At 53.5% G+C, this 19,680-nt stretch overlaps 1 protein-coding gene and 1 long non-coding RNA gene across 2 annotated transcripts in view; one reads left to right on the plus strand and one right to left on the minus strand.

Annotated features, from left to right (window-relative positions):
• The window catches only part of LOC114665145 (glutamate receptor ionotropic, NMDA 2C-like), a 53,765-nt gene extending 45,452 nt beyond the window's left edge, over nucleotides 1–8,313 (minus strand). The window contains exon 1 of the mRNA XM_051936360.1: nucleotides 7,488–8,313. Within this exon, the coding sequence (XP_051792320.1) occupies nucleotides 7,488–7,489 (2 nt within the window). The 5' untranslated portion in view covers nucleotides 7,490–8,313. The remainder of the gene's footprint in view (nucleotides 1–7,487) is intronic.
• Nucleotides 8,314–18,692: 10,379 nt separating this feature from the next.
• On the plus strand, nucleotides 18,693–19,680 carry LOC127525849 (uncharacterized). Its single transcript, XR_007933422.1, has 4 exons — nucleotides 18,693–18,757; nucleotides 18,794–18,879; nucleotides 18,916–18,953; nucleotides 19,533–19,680. It is a non-coding gene; the product is annotated as an uncharacterized LOC127525849 (long non-coding RNA).

Consider the following 19,680-nt stretch of genomic DNA (forward strand, 5'->3'; position numbering starts at 1 on the left):
GCCATGTGTGTGTGTTATGACTTAACCTGCATGGTGGCACCACTGTCTGGAGACTTCATCTTCTCCACTGGGTGTTCCAGGTTTGTGAAGCTGAGGTGCCTCAGATCATGGCCTGGTATGAGTGTGTGTGCGAGGTCACAAAGTGACCAGAACACTGGCTCAGAAGATGAGTGGGTGGCTGGGTTTGTGAGGTATGGCTCAAAGGTCACACTCCATAATGAACTGCTTGTTTTCCAGGGTTTTAGGCTTGTGCTCCCGGCTCTTAGCCATCAGACACTCCGGTGGGTTCAAAGCCCAGTTTGGACACACTGCCACACTTCTTTGACAGTCCCATCCAGGAATCCCCAGGAAGTCAAAACAGGGAGTGGACGACTCCATGGCAGCCTGCTGGAAAGTCAGGGGTGAGTGCAGAGCCATCGTCCAGGAGGAGAACGAGAAGGAAACCGTGGAGGAGCTTAACCCTGGTCAGGAGTGCCGAAATGGGCGATTCACGTAAAGGGTAAGAGCGGAGAGCCCCCACTGGCTTGAGGTGGGATTAAACGCCTTGACAAACTAGTGGCCAAGACGATGTCCCAGTTGAGGTGACGCGCCGTTCTTGGGGCACTACAGAGGGACAGGAATGGCCAGGAGATGCACGAGGCTGGCGTTCTCTTTGTCTTTCTCATTATCGGGCATACCAGAGACCTCTACAGAATTAAAAGGCGCTGTAGTCTGCTTTGAGGTGATTTTAAACTGGAAACAGAAGCATGAATGAATGATGGTGCTTCAGCTCCAGGTTTCAGGGTCCTGAGGCCACCAAGAGGACTGGAAATGGGTACACATGGCGGTTAGTGTCTGAGCTCAGCCTGAAAGGGGTCTACTGTGTGTGACCAACTTAGAGCTGAAAGAGCAGGACGATGGCTAACGCCAGTGGGCTTTAAGGACTCCAGCCGGGTGGTCAGTCTCCACAAATGAAACTCCGGTGGGTTCAAATCCCAGTGTGGACTTCTTGGTCACACTGGAGGGTGCAAACTGGAGAAGCGTGGCACTCTAAAAGCCCCTTTAAAGCCTGTCCATGACTGAAGGGTGCAGCTACAGGAGAAGTGTATTTGTAAATTCGACACCGGGGGGCGCTTTCCTGTGTCATTAACATGTGGAGGAGGTGAAAAGTCACAGGCAAGGAGTCAGGTGTACAAGGGGTCTTCCATGGGGCGGAAGAGGAAAAGCAGATGCCCACCCGGAGAGACTGGTCCATTTTTGAAGCGATGAAAGCGCTTGTCCTTAGTTTTTAGTCCAGCGTGCTTAGGCACTTCAGGGGCACACTGGTGGGCACACTCTCTGGTGTCTCCTTGACCCAGACACCACAGGGAGAAGACACAAAGGGGGGTGACCAGAAGGGGAGGGTGGAGCCACAAGGTGACAAGCCCCGTGCCGCACAGCCACAATTAAAGACAAGGAATGCTTGGCACCTCATCTTTAAAATTAGACAACGCCCGGCTCTGTGGACTTGACGACCCACTAGGATGAAGGAGACAGATCAAGAGAACCAAGGCGGGCGACACGGCACCATGCCACGTGTCCTTATTGATTTTTTTCTGCCGGTTTGAAGAAGGTGAGGCGAAGGGCTGGCATCGATCCAGCATTGAAAATTGGAAAGGAGACGGCGGTTAATTAACACTTTGTTAAGTGCGGTGACACCTGGAGCTGAATGAGCTTACGATGACATTGACGTGAGGTGCCACGTTGGCACACCCCTCTGCCAGTGTCCATATCGAGCAGACCATGGAATGGGCACAGACTCCGCTCAAGTGCCCTTCACCTCGAGCCAATGGGGATGGTGGCACATGCATGGAGGGCATTGTACCAGTGCCAACTGTTGTCAACTCTTCTTCCTGCCGACATTGGTGGATGCCCTTGGTGCCCCCAGCTAGAGGCATGCAGGGGGAGGCTAGGTGAGGGTCCGGGGGTCCGTGGAAAGTGTCCCTGAGGGGTCTGAAATAAGAGTGGAGCGGGCCGCTTTTGACCTTTACAGCGGTCCTTCATTAACGGCTGTCCCACCATCCACCATCTCCCCCCCCCCACCCCCACCGCCAATCCCATCACCCCCTTTGGACCTCCCAACTCGACAAAACAGAGGTGAATGTTTAGTGTCCTGCGTCACCCTTCTGAACCTGACAAGTAGGTAAGGCACAGCATGGCATCGGCAGGACCTCTAGCTGTAACGCCATGAGAGGTGGGTCAGTACATTGGGTCTTTGCCACAGTTCTGGGGGTAGAGCCTGTTCGCCCTGCCAGCACAAGCCTAGGACCCCCAGCAGTGATGACCAGGCTGGTGAGGCTGGCAGGGAGCCGATTGTAAATGTCACGCTAATCTGCTTATTAAGGCCTCGCTTTACGAGCCCCCCGTGTTCTTCTATAAATTTGATTGGTGAAGGTCACAGGGGGTCAGCGCCTAATGAAAAGCCCCGGTGATTTACGGCATAAAGAGGCCTCCGTTAAATAAAACATCGATCACGGGCGACGTCCGACAGCTGCACAAATAAGCCGTACATCACGTGGGCAATGATGAGCTGCCAGGCGCTGCCAACATCACCCGGTAGTCCGGAGCAGCTTGTGGGTGGCTCTCCATTCGGTCAGCATCAACGGGGCTGTCCTGCTGCCATAGAGGTCACTTTGTGACAAACCAGGGGCTAAATGAGGGGACACTGGCACCCTATGCCTTGGTGGGAGGTGTGGGGCACCAAATGTCCTCCTGGCTTTGTTACAGCGTGGAGACAAGTGCCACATGAATGGCATGTGGTGATGTGATAAGCACCCGCCAGGTGGCACTGGGCCACAGTCTGCTCAACTGCCTCTGAGAATCGGGCATGGGCACCGCCACTTGGCCACAAAATGAAATGGTGGCCACCCAATCGGAAATCTTGGGGTTTTCTGTGTCATGTGATTGCCATTTAGCTGTGGATGGGGGGGGGGGGGGGGGGATGCCTGATGGGCTGTGCCCGCTGGTGGTAACTGCTGTTGAGCAGATTCCGGAGGAGACAGACATGGGAGGACAAAGAAGGGGCCTGGGGGGATGTGGGCTTCAAGAAAGGACGGCAGACGAAAACCAAAGGGCATAGTGGGCATGAGCATGGAGCACAGGAGAAGCGGGTGTGTGGCCACCAGTCGGCTCTTGCCAACCTGCTGAGTTACTTGAATTGTTTTGCGTCAATCCACAATTTGGACAGTGGGTGTGCCACATTGTAGTCACTGTGCCCAATGCCAGTCTCAGTGCCCTGCTCAGATGTGCATAGTTATTCTAAAAGACCTTTTGTGGTTTTCAGGTCCATTTGTGCTCCTGGATTTGACCCCCAGTCCCACTTTGTCACTCCCAGTCAGTCGTGTTGTTTTTATTAAGCCGAGTGTGATTTGGGGTAAAGGGCTGATGAGATGAAACATGGCACAGGCCCACCACCAAGGCGTCAGGATGGGGTGGCACTCATCAAATCACTGCAAAGACATGTGCTGCAGGCTGGCAGGGACCCGGAGACCCCATCCCTTCAACTGATGGACCCCCCCTGCTAGGCCACAGCTGACGAGACCCCATGACTCTTCCACCACGGCAGGTTTCATTGGTTGGATTTTTTTGGGTGGTCTTCTGGCCAGGACCCCAACACCTTGCAGCTCGTTCAGGTATTGGGTCACCGTCCAGATGGCCTCATATGCCAAGCCGCCAGTTGGCTCAGACAGATGCCCAAATGGTCGCTGCCTGTGCCCCTGTCACTCAAGGATCTGGACTGGCAAAGCCCCCCTCCCCGCACCATGCCACCACGTAAGCCTGTTTGACTGGTACGTTGCTTTTAGTCTCTGAGGACGCTGGTCCAACCTCAGATAGCTGATGCCCCTCTCATGAGTAATGAAAAGCATAACAGAGGGCACTGAGATAAGTGGACTGTGCCTACCTGGGAGTGTGCAACGTGGCACTGCCACCCAGACTGGCTCATCAGGTCACAAAGGCTCAAAGAAGCCTTTACAGCATGGAAGGCAGTAGAACTGCCATCAGGATGGGATGCCCATGGGTGGGTACAAGTGCCAGGTCACAACACATAGTCTTTTAAAAGATCTTTTAATGAGCCTGCGGTGAAACCCCCTGACTGGTGACATACTTGGTGACCTCCTGCCTCCTCATGTAAGGTCAGTGACCTGTCATGCCCCAAGTGCCACCTTGATGTGCCCTCTGCAATTTCACATGAGATCCCAAACCTCCACAGTGCATTTCTGCAGGTGACCACTGCCACCCCCCTCAGACCCTCTGTCAGCTTTAAACCCCCACCTAGAGCCTCCTGATCCTCCTCACGAGATGCAGAAATGAGAGGTGCCCGATGGCAGGAGGATGCCAGGTGACGGGATGTCTTCTTTGCTCTTTGCCCCTTTCCAGCGGCGGTCCCGCTAGGCGGCCGAGTTACATAAAGAGCCGATATTTCACGTGGTCACTCGCGCTGTCTAATCTTCGCTCGTCGTTTTCTATGCTGCCACTCTGAGGTGAAGTGGGGTCAGCCGCCTCCTGATCAGGTGGTGTGCCAGGTTACTTGGTGACTTCTTGGTGGCTTTCATTTGACTTTTCGAGGTCTGCTGACCCTTGAAACGCTCGCACGGGCTGCAAGGGGCAGTGGGTTCTCTGGCACACACAGATCATGGACCCGGGTTCAGAAATGCCTCTGCTGTTACCGTGGAGCCGCATCTTGTTTGAAGGTTCCTATACACCCCGTGGCATCAGGGCCGCAACGTGTGCCACCCACAGATGTGTCTGAACTGCCATGGACACTGCAAAGCAAGTCAGCCAAGCTGTAACGTATTCGGCAAGCCTGGCACAGACCTCCAGTGCGCAACCTTAAGTGATGGCGCAGACACAAGAAGCATAGGTTCAGGGCCCCTGCCCTGGCACACGTGGGGTGGTGTACTGCTGTTTAAAATGTGCCAGATAAAGGTGCTTGGTGGGACAGCAGGCTGTGAAAAGCTTTTGAAAGAAGCTGCCATCTTAAATGGCCAGAGTATAACTCACACCAGGGACCCTAGGACTGCGAGGTGGCACCTGCACTGATGCCAACTGATCAGGTCTCATGAATGGCAGTGCCAGGGTGGAAAAATGATTGGTCAGGGCTTCACCATTGCTAGGGATGCGACATCCGACCTCTTAATGCTTCTGTAAGGTACCCGGGCTGAGGCATCGAGTAGTTCTGGGAGGACTAAGTGGGCACATGCAGTGCCACGCTGTGTAGTGACTGCCAGAAGCCTTGGACTCATGCGTGGACATCGCTGCATCTTCTTGGTAACACTGAAGACAGAGTGACGGAGGGACAGGCATGATGGCAGCACAAGGACCTCAGCAAGAAGAAGACGAGGAAGCCGAGGACACCTGGTGGTGACTAAGGAAAGGTGCGTCTGTGACACACGGGCAGGCAGAGAAGATGAGGCTGACCTGGGGAACTGGGCGAGGCCAGCTGGACTGGCACCATGCGTCCATTACACTCGGAGGGCCAACGTCATTGGTGGGCTCACATTCTCCCTCCTGCAACAGCCTGCATTTCGGGCGCGAACACACAATGGCACAAAGAATCAGCCACCGGCATGGGCAGCGAGTCCGGTGCCACCCCACTGAGTGCCACTGAGTTACCATAATTAGAGCGCAAGCTGCTTCTGTAAGGATTCTAATAAAAGGACGCGTTTGCAGGGCGTTAATTAACTCCAAACGTTAGCAGCTGCTGCCCGAGATGGTGACAAGTGCCAGTCGGGATGGGGGGGGCACACCACAAAAAGGATCAATTAGGCATGCAAACAGCTGGCGGCCCATCAAGGTGGCCGAGACCCTGACAGCAAGTCGGGCCCACTTCACTGGGGGGGGGGTGTCACGGCTTTGAGTTCTCGGGTGGGCTTTGCGATAAGGTGCAAGGCGCTATAGGACACCTGACATGACCTCAGAACGGACCACATGACGCTGACAGGTCATCCCTGGGGGGGGGGGGGGGGCGCATTTGTGAGTAAAATGAATAAAACAAATTGAGCTGACAAAGGAATCCGACTTTAGTCAAGCCGATCAGATCACGTCTGTTATATAGTGCCTGCCTTTCACCCAGCTGGCTGAGGGGGCTCTGTGGGACACTGGATGACGTCATCTAACACTCTACAGGTGCCATTGCACAGCCTGTCAGTCTGTCTGTTATATAGTGCCTTTCACAATGATTATTACTTAAGGCTTAGCTGACGCCTTTTCCAGTTGGAGTGTCTTGGTCAGGGTCACACTGTGTCGTCAGCAGGATTTGAATTATCTGTCGCCTGTCACCGTCTTCACAGAGTGTCTGTCTCACGTAGCTGCGTTTGATCTGTTTATCCTTGTCTATTAATTATATAGCGCCTTTCATCTACCTATCATTGTATGGTGCCTCTTATCAATCTGTTATACAGTGCCGTTCATCTATCCATATCGATTATGTAGTCCCTCTCCTATCTCTCACTGTGTGTTCTCCTTCTTATCTTTCATAGTTCATTTACACGTCTCTGTCTTTATATGGCGCCTTTCACATGTCATAGAGAGCCTTTCGCAATCACCCATCATGATGTCGTTCATTTCATATCTTTATCTTTATGATATGTCGCAGACCCCCCCCCCCCCCCCCCCCCCATTATCTTTATCGTTCACCAAGAATGACACTTTGTACTTGCGTTCTTTTTTTTTACATCATCGCCAATCCGGTAAGAAATCAACACGTCGCCGCTCATTTCGTTTTTCGTCAAGGTGAGCGCAGTAAATCCTGGGATAAGAAACCCCCGGCGATACGAGACGGCCGTGAATGGAGCGGGCAAACGAGAGCAGAGCTGGCAGGACGGGCAGATAACGGAGCGGCGCTCCTCAGTCCGTGAATCCTGCCAGCTTCCAACAACGGGCGACTAAGCCGGCACTTCTGTTATTAACTCGCCGGGCAGCAGGACGAGGCGTTGTGTCTTCGACCAGCTTTAGGGATGCGACAGTCGGGCCCGTTGAACTTTACTTATAATTCTTATTAGTGATGCGGATGGTGATGATCAGAATAATGACATTAACACGGGGGGGGGGGGGTCTCAAAGTCAACAGCAGCCCGCTCATTTTTTCACACTAAGCAACAGTTGGACAAATAAAGCCTCTCGGCGAGTAACAAGGAATGCAAATTGTTTCTAGCGGGAGGATTTTAATCTGACAAATCCCCTTTTACATCAAGTATGAAATGCCGTTATGGGGGGAAACGACCAGAAAAGCAAATGAAAACATGACGGCTGCGCGCCGTTGACGTAAAAGCCCCGCGTGCGCCTTTAGAGCAGACGGCGTCGGGCTCCGTGCCTCCTGCTGCAATACAAACTTTCTTTCTTTCTTTCTTTCTTTCTTTCTTTCTTTCTTTCTTTCTTTCTTTCTTTCTTTCTTTCTTTCGGACTTTGCCCACCTGCCCGTCCGTTCTCCTCGCCCGCCCTCTCGCTCTTTTCCTCGCGCCCTCTCCGTACATGCACTAGTTCTCCATGTGCCTGCTCAATTCCCTGATCCTCCTCCGACACGGCGTACCTGCCTCAGGTTGTTGTTCTTCTTTTGGCGACACGGATGGCAGCGCTACTGACGCGGTCTCCGGCTCTTCGGCAGAAGGTCATTATATCCCTCTGGTGTCCCTGGACCTCCAAGTCCGTAGCCTCATTTCAAAGAATCCCAGTTAAGCGGAGCCCCGCACGTGCCGGCTTCTCGGGAGTTACCCCTTTCACGGCCGGCTCGGGACGCCCGTTCTTCTTCTTCTTCCTCCTCCTCTTGGATTTACGCCCTTCTAACGGCGTGCGCTCTTGGCAGGTGACGAGCCTGTCACCTTCACTCGGGGGTCGAAGCCGTAACCGCTGCTATACTGGACTTGTTCGTGCCACTTTCAAAGAGGCGACGAGGAAAATCCCGTCGGCAAATAAAAGTCGCCAAAAGAGCAGAACAAGCTTGACGCGTCGGGGCTCTTCGCGGTAATTTGGGTTTTTAGGAAGACATCTCGATATTCCGATTCCATTTGGACGGTTGAGGATTTGTTTCTTTGGATCAAAACCTTTGTCTCTATCCGCTACTCGAATGTCCCCTCCCGAGCCGCTCAGTCCCTTTCGAGAGCCTTTCCGCGCCTTTCGGTCCCGCCAAGCCGTCCTGCTACCGCCGCAGGTCTGAGAATCGCACGCCGAGGCGGTGGGTGGCAGGCGGGATCGGCAGCGCTCTTCGCCGTGGCCCGCCAGCTCCTTGCTCCTGACTTGTATTGCCACTTTGTGCGCTTCATGTCATGGCTGGAGTGATCCAGCTGGAGCCCCCCCGCATCCCCCCGTATCTTCTTTATCAGTCAGCCTCACTCACTCACTCAGTCAGTCGCGCGCGTGTGCGTGTGCGCGCTCGTCTAATCCCGTCCCGTCTCCTCCTCTCCCCCTCGCTCTCTATCTCGGGCTCGCCGCCGTCGGGTTTACGAATGAAGCCCTCACCTGAGCCTCACGCACACGGGTGGGCTTCTCTTGTGGCCCCTTCGACCCCCCCCAGTGTGTTTTCTAGGACTTTCGAGGGCGCGGTCTTTATTTTATATAGCGCCACACAATATCCACACACGACGGAGAGGCTCGAGGGGTCCTGAGGAAATACAAAGACGGAGCGACCTGCTAGCCGAAATGCCCCTCAAGTAAAACTAATGACCAAGCGGGGGTCCGGTGAGCGAGGGGGGACAGGAGGACATGTCCACGTGGTCAGTGTGTCTAAAGGTACTTTATAACAGAGGAGTAGTCAGGAAAAGCATGATTGGCATAAAAGACATGAAAGATGGATGGCAGCAGCAGCACAACACCAAACATTAACGATGAGAGAGGCCGTCTAGGACACCGGCGAGCACGTCAACGGCACCACACCGCCACGACACGACACGAGGGGACAGGCGAGGATGGCACAATGTGAGATTCGACAGAAGTGAACTGGTACAAGTCTGGATGTGAAAGGCGCTCTAGAGAACGCACAGCGTGCAAGGCGCTATATAACAGCTCAAGTCTGCCCGCATTAGCTCGCTGGCTGCTCTATACTGCCGTGTGTGCCAGCTGGTGGGTGTTTTCCTTCAGGTCTTCCCAGTGAGGTGACTGGGGGCTTGAGCTCCACCCAGCTGATTGGTTGATTTCTTCGGCCCCCACCGAAGCCCAGTGGTCCTTTGGACTGGCCATTTTCTTTCCGCTTCTGTCATTCTCAGTCCATGACATCGCCGCCTCTTTCCTGTGCTGAATGTCAGCGAGGCCCTGATGCGTGGAGACAAGAGCGCCCCCTTTGGAGGTTTCGTCACAATACACATCGATGCACACATTTGCATTTTTATGGGCACACGTTGTTGTTGTTTCTTTCATTTTCAGTTTTATTGGGCAGTCCACGCAGACACTAGGGGGCGCTTGGTAAAGCCTGAACAGCGTGAGTGGACAAGGAGTGCGAAGGCAAGTGGCAAAGGCCAGCGGAGACAGCGGGGGTCTGCAGGGGAGCTCATTTCATCCCATCCTTGGCATCACTTTGCTGCCACTTTAACCCGCACACTGAACTCTGCAGGTTTGTGGGTTTTTGGCAGAATTCAAGGCAAAGTTGAACATGGAGCTGTGGCCATATATGAGCATAAAGGAGGATATGGGCGGAGCCTGGACCAAATCTGAACAAGGGGGTGTGGTGACAGGTGGAGTCGGACATGTGTCTGCTGTCATGTGTGACGGTGGGCGGAGTCCAAGCCAAATTTGAACATGAAGAAGTAACGATGGGCCGGCCCACATTTACTGCCTGGACAGAAGGAGGAGGAGGGTGAGCAGCAGAGTGACCAGCGCTGAAGACCTCACGCACACACAGCACCTCTCAGGCAGACATCAGAGGGCGGGTCACATCTGTCCTCAGGGACTTCTCCAAGGCCACAATGGCGCCCATCCTCACTGGCCACATCACGGCGTAAAGGAGTGACCATGGGCGGGGCTTAAGCCGAATCTGAGTTGAATGGGTGGGGCCCAGATAAGGCATGGGCGGAGCCTGAGCCACATCACAGCATAAAGGTGTGGCCACGGGCGGGACTTGGACCAAACAATGACCAGGGCTGGAAGACCTGGGGTCTCCGAAGGAAGGAGACGTCGTGTTGTGGTGTCACCCGTGCAGGCTGTGCATGGAGCCCTGGTGATGCCCCCCACTTGATTGGCGCGTCCAGACTCGGCCCACCCGTCCCCCTTGTCCACACGTCCGTATTCTTCTTCTCTTTCCGCGCCTGTGAAAGGCAGCGCCCGCAGCTAAGTGGCTTAACAGGATTACACCGTCATAAACAACATTAAATGAGACGGCGTCAAAGTCAAACAAATTAGCAACGAGTCAATTACTGAATAAAAGCTGACGTGCGGCAAAATGTGAGCCGCAGGTCACCAGAGAGGAGGAGGAGGAGGAGGAGGAGTGGTGCCAGAGGTGCACTGAAGTGACCGTGCGGAGCCCACCCCTGTAACCTGCACACCCCTGCTGCTCACTGAGCTCCACTGCATGTCGTCTATCAGTAACAGTGAGGGCCGGAGGAGGAAGAGGATGATGAGACGCCAAGCTCTGTTAGTTGCATGCCCGTGGTGGTCGATGCCCGCCGGCTCGTTCCTTTGTCCTTGACTTGCAGACGTTTTCATTGTCCTGTTGTTCCCATAGTGGGTGGCCTTGGAGTCCCCCAGAGTCTCAACAGTCGTCTTGAGTGTCTGCGTCCCACCTCAGCAGTTGTGGTTTATGCTCCTGCCAGTCTAAGTGGGCACTGCACTGAATGTGTAAAGCCTGCTATAGTTTTGAACCCTTTCATTTCAGTCCAGGGTTGCAGTGGGCATGGAGACGGTGGCACCAGTTTATAATCTCTCCTGAGGTGGCACTGTCCCGGATCCTGGATCTTTGTGGAATTTGCATGCCCTTCATGTGCAGGTTGGGTTGACTGGTCACAAATTGGAACTCCATACATGAGTGGGTTCCACAATGGATTGGCACCCTGTCCAGGGTTGGTGCCTGCCCCTTGTGACCCCAAATTGGATTAGACAGACCTGAGAATGGCAGGCGTGAGGCCGACTGCCATCCTGTCCTGGTCTGGTTCCTGTGCTCAGCGGGTACAGATGGCAGGTTGGAGGCGGGCAGAAGGACGCTGAGCCTGTCCATTTATCCACTGTTGACTTTGTCTTCGGTCTCCATGGAAATCTGACCAGCCGTCCACCTCACTGGAGCCTCCAGACCTCTGTGAGGACAATGTGTGCTGGAGCACCAGGTGGCACTGCCATGCTTGCCTGTCACAGTTTCATGCACTGCCCATGGTAAAGACAGCGGAGTCCCACTGGGAACCTCGGCCTGTCCCAATAGGATGGGGCACAAGGCAGGAACCAAACCTGGACAGGGTGCCACTTCGTGCCCCTCGCCCAGAATGTGTGCTGCACTGGGTGATGGGAGGGTACTGGGAACCAGCAGGGCACATGGAAAGGCCTCGGGCTGGAGAGTTTTGTGACAAGAGCGGTAGGAGCTACACCGCTGTGCCATCCTGAGCTGAATGAAGCTGCCCGCCCCTTCTTGGACTGGGATGGCATAGCAGTGAGTGGGTTCAGAATGGCCATGTACGTTTGCATGCCCTCTCGGGGTCAGAGTGCTGTGCCACGAGGTGAACTGGCGCCCCGTCTAGTGCCAGCTCCTGTCCTGGCCCTGCGGCCCCTCTGCTTTTGCATCGCCGTGACGTCCAGCTGTGAGTCGCAGTCGGCTTCTTGTATTTTTCCTGCTAATCTCGCAGAGAGCCGGCAAACGTAAGCTGCAATTAGGTTGGGGCGCAGCTGCGATGGCGCGGCCGCTGGCTGAAGTCGCTCTCGAGTGCCGCACGCCATCATTACCTTATAAATTACTCAGTGCCCGCGCTCATTTCCATTCCAGGCCACTGGAGAGTTCTCACCCGTCTGTGGAGCGCCAGGTACAACGTGCTCATCATTCATTATAAAAGAGCTGCCCGGAGAGTGGCTCAGCGGGCAGTGCCACCACCTCACGTCTGCGGAGACCTGAGTTCAAGGCGTGGCCAGTGTGTGCCCTCTGAGCCCAGCTGGGGTCTTCTACAAGTGTCAGGCGGGCATACTGGATGAGAGAAGGGGCCTTGTGACAGACTGGGTTTACTGGGAAAAGCAGGTGAATGAGATGGCCAGCAGAAACGGAAGAGGCAAGCTGGCAGGGGAAAAGGGGCCAGTGGGGGGCACATGTCACCCACTCTGCTCAGTTTCAGGGATGCCCAGCTGAAGCACTCGTGCTGTGAGGTGCAGGTAGGAAAAGAGCATTGTGAAGTGGGCAGATGGGCACACCCTTTGTTATTCTGGGTCTTTGATTGCCACCCTTGTCTGCCCTCTCCCTTTATTATTTGTTAACGATGCCACTTTGTGATGTTATTTTGACCTTCCTTGGTGGTATTCTGGGACTGGAGATGGGTCAAGAGCGCCCCCTATCATCCACTGAGACTCCCATGTGGGATGGCAGGCCCTGTGTGACCAAAGGCACCAATAACCATCAAGAGCGGGCGTTGGCTCCACCTCCAATCTGTCCTTTTGCTGGCTTTTTACCTCCGACTCCGCCCCCACCTGGCCCTCTTGTTTATGAGGCCCCGCCCCCTGCATCTTCTGTTTGGCCCCTCCTATTTGTGTCTTTCGCTGTGCCAAACTAATGACACGGTAGTCACATGCTACAAAGAGGCTGAAAAAGAAGAAGGTGGAGCTTAGGTAAAGTGGCACTGCCCTGGCACCGGGCACCTCTGTGCCATTCCTGAGCTTCTGCAGTGCTTTCTGTTCTGTTGGTTGCCTGCTGGTTCCTGACATTTCATCAGAATTCTATACTGGCACCTTTCATGCCTGTGCATGTATCTATCATTATATAGCGCCTTTCGCTGCTCTGTCCCGCTCCCACATGGCGCCTTTCAGATCCCTCCCTGCAGCTCCTTCTGCCCCCGTGTGCATATAGCGCCTTTGCTTTGTGGCTGTGTCCCATTTGGAGGTCCCTCGCGCCAGTCACTCCGCTGGCGTGTGTGCTGCCGATGCTGACATGTGAGACGCTAAATCCGCAGATTTTTCCGATAATTCTCTGCACTCCAGCTGTCCTTGGATCCAAACGGAGCGCGCAGATGAGAAATGCCAGCTCTGCCCGAGCCATGTGGCGCAGCGGGGATTTCAGCAAATCACTCCGCGAGATTAGAGTGCCACCGGCCACGGGAATGTCAAGTGGGAGAGGGGATTGCCAGCCAGTGGGCCGCCGCCGCCGCAGACGCAGCACAATTTCATTTTTGTTTTTCGTGGGAGAGGTAGATGTGGGGGGCTTATCCGGTGCGCCAGTCCAGTACAACGTCATCTGCCAGGCATTTGGCGCTCTGTGTGAAAGGCTCTATATGCCCAAAGGTCACTTTTTCGGCTCCTGATGGGGGCATCTGCTGCGTGTAACGCGTTCCATTTCCCAATTGGAATTTTGAGGATTAGTTTCCGTCATAATTATTGTATTAGATGCTTGAGCCGGATTACGGGGGTCCCATTTAGAGCAGTACCTTGGGGCGGGACCCCTGCCAAAAGCGACTCTCGCTAAAAGTGTAATTAAATGTCCCCGTGCCTTGTAAGCCAGGGCTAGGGTGAGGGCCGTTTGAGGCTGGCACTGGGGCTGCACCTGGGCACACGCGCTTGACGGGGTCTCGAGTTGTGATTTGTGGAAGGGGCAGCAATGCCATAAGCAGCCACCAGAGGGTTAGGGTGGCAGACTCCCAGCTGCCCGGGTCCAGGGTGGTGGTGGTCCTCTCTGATAGCCCGCTATGAACAGGTCCAGTCAGTGGCTTTAGTCCCCCTCCCCCACCACGTGGATGCCAGCCAAGTCGTTCTGAATATTCAGGCGGCACCGTCTGGGGACCCAAATCCGGGGGGCAGCAGGCCAACTTCAATCGGAGGACATCAAAGGCGCTCGGGTCTCACTGCGTCTTCGCTTTAATCCAGGGGGACTGACCCAGTGCCAAGCGGTGACCCCCGGGGCCGCTGTTCCCCTAATTATCTCCTGGATGTGCCCACTTGGGGGTCCGCATTAATCAGCTTTGCTCACGGATGTTGAGTTTTTCATCAACCAAATTGTTGTTGTGTAAGGCTGACTGACCGCCTTTGTGCCGCTGCGGCCTCCCCTCCGAATTAAGTGGCGCTTAAGCCGCCCGCTGCCCGCTGCCCGCTGCCTGCTGTTTTAATGGCTATTAAATCAAATCACATTAGGCTGGTGGGGATGGGGCTTTTGTGGGTGACGGGGCATTCACCATGTTGAAGCAGTTACTGGGTGGCACCCCCCAGGGGAGGGGTCTCGTTGGCCAGTGGGGGGTTTTAAGGTGCAATTTAAAGGCTCAGCCTCTGGGCATGCACCATGAGGTCGTCTGGGTTGGCAGCAAAGGCGCTATATAACGTCAAAGGCCCATTGTGCCATTAATATGAGGGAGGATTGTGGGTACAGCTGCCCTGGCCATGGCACCGAGCAGTCAAGTTCATCAGACAGCCGTGACGGAGATGGCACAGGAAGGTTTGGGCGTCCTTGGCCACGCCCCTTTGCATGGGCTGGTCCTCGTGTTGCTAGGTAACGGGGATCACTCCGTACCCCCTAGAGGCCAAGAGTGCCGCTCTGTAGGGTGCTGTAGTAGGATGGGTCACTAGAGGGCAGCAGCAGGTGGAGGCTGCAAAGACAAGTGGCACTGTGCCCACCGGGTGAAGAAACACACAATCTGAGGGTGACTTTGGGTGCCACTAGAGGGAGGACTTGAGTCTGGGGGGCAATAGCAGGAGGGGCCATTAGGGTTTGGCTGTTGGGCAAACGGGCACCACGTTCAGCTAGCAGCCTCTCAAGTGAAGTCCCCATCGATCTGCTGAAACACAATCTGCCCGTCTTCCTCCATCTGCATTGTCTAGATAAAGGTGGCACACGTGGGCTATCGCTGGTGACTTACCAAATGATAACAAGGCGAGACCACCATTACTGCACGGCGGTCTGAGCGGGACCCCCAAGTGCTGACGCTGACGCTTGGGGAGAGAATTAGCGGTCAGCGTGGCCACTGACAAGGTGCAGGTCCATTGGGTCATTTGGGGCATCTTCACGAAGTTTGCCAGTGGCCACTGTACCACATCGCCCGCGTCAGCAGCTTTTTCTTTCATTCTTCATTGTGTGACCTCAACGAGGACGGCGTGCGGACCCTCAGCTGTCACTCCAAATGCTCGTGTGGAGGATGACACAACACCAGGAGGGGCGAAGCCCACAGGCCTGGTAGGGAAGGGCAAAGGCGGGCTCAGTGGTGAGGGCACCGGACCACCCGGAGTTCAGTCACACAGTGTGCAGGGTGCTATATAAGAGCAGCATGAGTGACATTAGTGCAACACTGTGACCAGGTGGCAGCAGCGAAGACAACGTTTGGGTACAAGTGTCCATCGGGTTCACCAGGGCTGAAGACTGAATGGGAATGCCAGGCCGCCGATGGCAGATGGGCAGAGCTTTAGTCCAATCTGTGCTCCTTGTGTTCATTTACTGGGTGGGCTGCAGAGCCCCCCGTTGGTCCCAGGCTGTCAGTACACCCTATTCCTGTCCCATCAGACTGGTGCACAGTAAGGCGCCATAGGACTCCTCGGGCTTCCTGCACGTCTCTGATTTGTTTGCCAGGTCTGTTTGTTTATTTATTGCAATTTTCATAAAGTTGTGGGCAGTGCTGCCCAGGAGCAAAGTGGCTTATGAAAACCTGAATAATTGATGGGCACTCCAGTCTGGCTCTCTGCTCGGCGGCTCTGCCTGCTGGCTCCTTGGCGCGGTGCGGCCCACCCGTCTGTCTGACTGCTGCCAGCTCTCCCCGTGTCCGAGTGGGCAGTCTGGGTAAACTGCTCATTAGGTGGCTGGCCGTGGAAGAGCGTGTGGCATTGGGTGTGGGCACGGCATCTGTCCAGGGCTGGTGGGAACCTGGTAGGCACTGAAAGGTGGGCTAGACAAGGGACGGACAGATGGGCACTCAAAGTGTGGTGTTACACTGGTGAGGGTTCAACCAGCCTGGAGCTCTTTTTCCTTCTCCACGTAGCGCCTTGCATGGCAGTGTCACACGTGATGCTTCTTCACAGGCCTGCCCAGTCCACCCAGTTGGGGGCCGTCCCGTTAAGATGAAGTGGGCCAATTAAAGAATGGCAAAGGGGTGGACAGGCATTTGGGGTCACCTGCCCGCAGAACTGAGGCCTGACATAAGGGGGTGCCTGGAGTGGATGGATGCCCATGACAGTGAGACCTCCAGAAGGAGCAGTGTGGGACCCTCAGGGTAGTGACGAGCCCCTCGCTGTGTGGCCAGCTAGAGGCTTTGGGCCAAGAGGTGACATCGATTTGGGGACATAGTGGGCGGGTGACTTGTTTCTGATTTGTTTTATGCCCCACTTATTTCAGTTCGAGTCAGCCTATTGTGGCAGCGCCTGGCACCAGCCTGTCACCTGAACCTTTTACATGGGTAGAAGGAGTGGAAGCCAATCAAAGAGTCCAAATCTGTGAGCAGGTGGCACTAGGGGGCGATGTCTCTATCCATTAAACGTGGGGGTCTGCCGCTCACCCTGCCATGGTGGTGCGTGCTCTGTAATAACAAACGACCCCTCAAGGATGTGGCTGCCCGCCTCCATAATTGATTTCGGTGTCTTCACGTATCCAGCCTTTATTAAAAAGGCTTCTGGGAACGTTGGCGTCTGATGCAGCGGCCGAATCCGATTTCGCCTCCTTTAAAGTGCCCGTCGTCCGAGGTGCCCAACGATGCTCCATGCTGATGAAGTCCTCAGTCAGGTGACACTATGGTGGTACACGCTGACTCCCAGACCGGCCTAATAACTCGATGCCCACTGTGACGCTGATCCTCTTCATGTCGATGGCCATCAGGACCTACTGAAGAAATGGAACTGAAAGGCCACCAGGTGGCAGCACAATGTAAGCTGTAGGCCTCTATGGACACTGCCAGCCATTTGACGGAGCAGAGAAGGGCAGGAGTCATGGTGTCTACAGACGGGCAAGCGGGCAGGTGGGGGTACCTGGACTTAGGGACAGAAAGGCAGTGGCAGCAGAAGCTGGACATGGGGCCATCAAGTGACAACTAGTGACAGCAGATGGAGCCTGAGCTCACTGACTTCCATGGGCTCCATGGGTCACCCTGACTGTCCACTTGCAGATTGCCTGGCTTGAGTGGATGTGCCCTGTGTGGGACTGGCACCAGGTTCTTTTAGTGAGCCCACGTGCCATGGGATGAGGTGCCGTGTGACATCATCTGATGTCTCCATTAGTTCTTATGGGCATGAGCTCATGGTGGACCCTCTCTGCCACCAGCTCCACATCTCCACATCCTGTGGACTGGGACACCAAGTGGCCTCAAATGACCATACTAGAAATCCATTCAACATTAGTGGGCAGCTTGGTTTGCTTCAGCAGCCACCTTAGGGTGGTATCAAAGGCTGATGCCCTGAAGAGAGAGGTGCCATCATCATGTGACTTCAGCCCGCTCTGTTACCACTGTGTTTGTGTCTCAACAGCTGATCTGGGTGATGAAAGGCGCTATAGAAAACCACAAGGCCACCGGTTCAACCCTACTGGATAAATCCACCCACTTGCCCATTAGGTGGTCCCCCCATAGCATCATCACACCTTAGGATGGAACGAGGAGAACATGGCAATGGCACGCTGTGGGGGCAGCACCCAGCCCTGTGCCATGCTAAGACATTGACTTAAAATGTGAAAGCACAGGAGCTGAGAAGGGCGCCACCTTGTGGCCATGGATGCTACTGCACACCTGATGCATGGCACACAAAATTAGAAAGTACACGGCGGGCAAAATGAGATCAGCGGCAAATCCGCCTCGGGTCTGCTGCCTGAGCCGTCCTGGCAGCGGTGCCAGCGCTGAGTCGCTAATAGGATTGACGAGCTCTCATTTAATAAGCACTCGCCACACTCTTCATTTTCAACCGATCTGCTGATTGCACGCGCCACGTGGCACTTCGTGACATGCGATGCCATGGTTTCGGGTCGCCAAGCAAACCGTAGAGCCAGCTGTTAATCTCTGGGGCCGTCTGTGCACTGGCAAGAGCTGACAGGGGGGATCTGGGCTGGCGTGGGGGGCTACGAGGCAGGAGGGCGTACACCTTTGAGTCTGTTTGAATGTACAGAGTAGGGTGGTCCAGATCTAATTATGCAATTTTCATTATGCGATAACTTATTACGTTTATTACACAGAGAATTCACCGCACCTGCCCTGCATTCCAAGATGGCGGGGAGTCCGTCGAACAGTTACATAATTAGATCTGGACCACCCTGTATAGTGCCTTACGGGGGCTTCAGGGCCTTGTCATCAATGGACATTTTTGTTCAGCAAAAGAAAAAGAATTAATGAAGTATGAAGACTTGAAAGTGAACAGCGTGGGACTGCAGTGACCAAGGAGACGGGTAGCTTTGAAAGGCGCTATATAATAAGTACATATCGGTGAAAGTGCTATATAATAAGTACATATAGGTGAAAGGCGCTATATAATAAGTACATATAGGTGAAAGGAGCTATATAATACATACATATGGGTGAAAGGCAAGGTGCTATATAATAAGTACATATAAATGAAAGGCACTATATAATACGTACATATAGGTGAAAGGCGCTATATAATACAAACATATGGGTGAAAGGCAAGGCGCTATATAATAAGTACATATGGGTGAAAGGCGCTATATAATACAAACATATGGGTGAAAGGTAAGGCGCTATATAACAAGTACATATGGGTGAAAGGCGCTATAAAATACATACATATGGGTGAAAGGCGCTATATAATAAGTACATATAGCTGAAAGGCGCTATATAATACATACATATGGGTGAAAAGCAAGGCGCTATATAATAAGTACATATAGGTGAAAGGCGCTATATAATACATACATATAGGTGAAAGGTGCTATATAATACAAACATACGGGTGAAAGGCAAGGCACTATATAATAAGTACATATGTGTGAAAGGCACTATATAATACAAACATGGGTGAAAGGCAAGGTGCTATATAATACGTACATATAAATGAAAGGTGCTATATAATACATACATATAGGTGAAAGGTGCTATATAATACAAACATACGGGTGAAAGGCAAGGTGCTATATAATACATACATATAAATGAAAGGCACTATATAATACATAAAAATGGGTGAAAGGCAAGGCGCTATATAATAAGTACATATAAATGAAAGGCACTATATAATACAAACATATAGGTGAAAGGTGCTATATAATAAGTACATATAGGTGAAAGGTGCTATGTAATACAAACATATGGGTGAAAGGCAAGGAGCTATATAATATGTACATATAGGTGAAAGGCGCTATATAATAAGTACATATAGGTGAAAAGTGCTATATAATAAGTACATATGGGTGAAAGGCGCTATATAATACAAACATGGGTGAAAGGCACTACATAATATGTACATATAGTTGAAAGACGCTATATAATAAGTACATATAAATGAAAGGCGCTATATGCATGACGGATGGTGAGCCGAGTGTCAGGACCCAAACCTGCGTTCTTGTTGCTGTCAGTTCAGGCCGTGCGCCCCCTAATGGTGGATCCCAAATGAATGCTTTTGTGTTTACCCGTCCGTAGGTTGGCTTCGTCGGGCA

The sequence above is a fragment of the Erpetoichthys calabaricus genome, chromosome 14 (genome assembly GCF_900747795.2).
Source record: "Erpetoichthys calabaricus chromosome 14, fErpCal1.3, whole genome shotgun sequence".
NCBI lineage: Eukaryota > Metazoa > Chordata > Cladistia > Polypteriformes > Polypteridae > Erpetoichthys > Erpetoichthys calabaricus.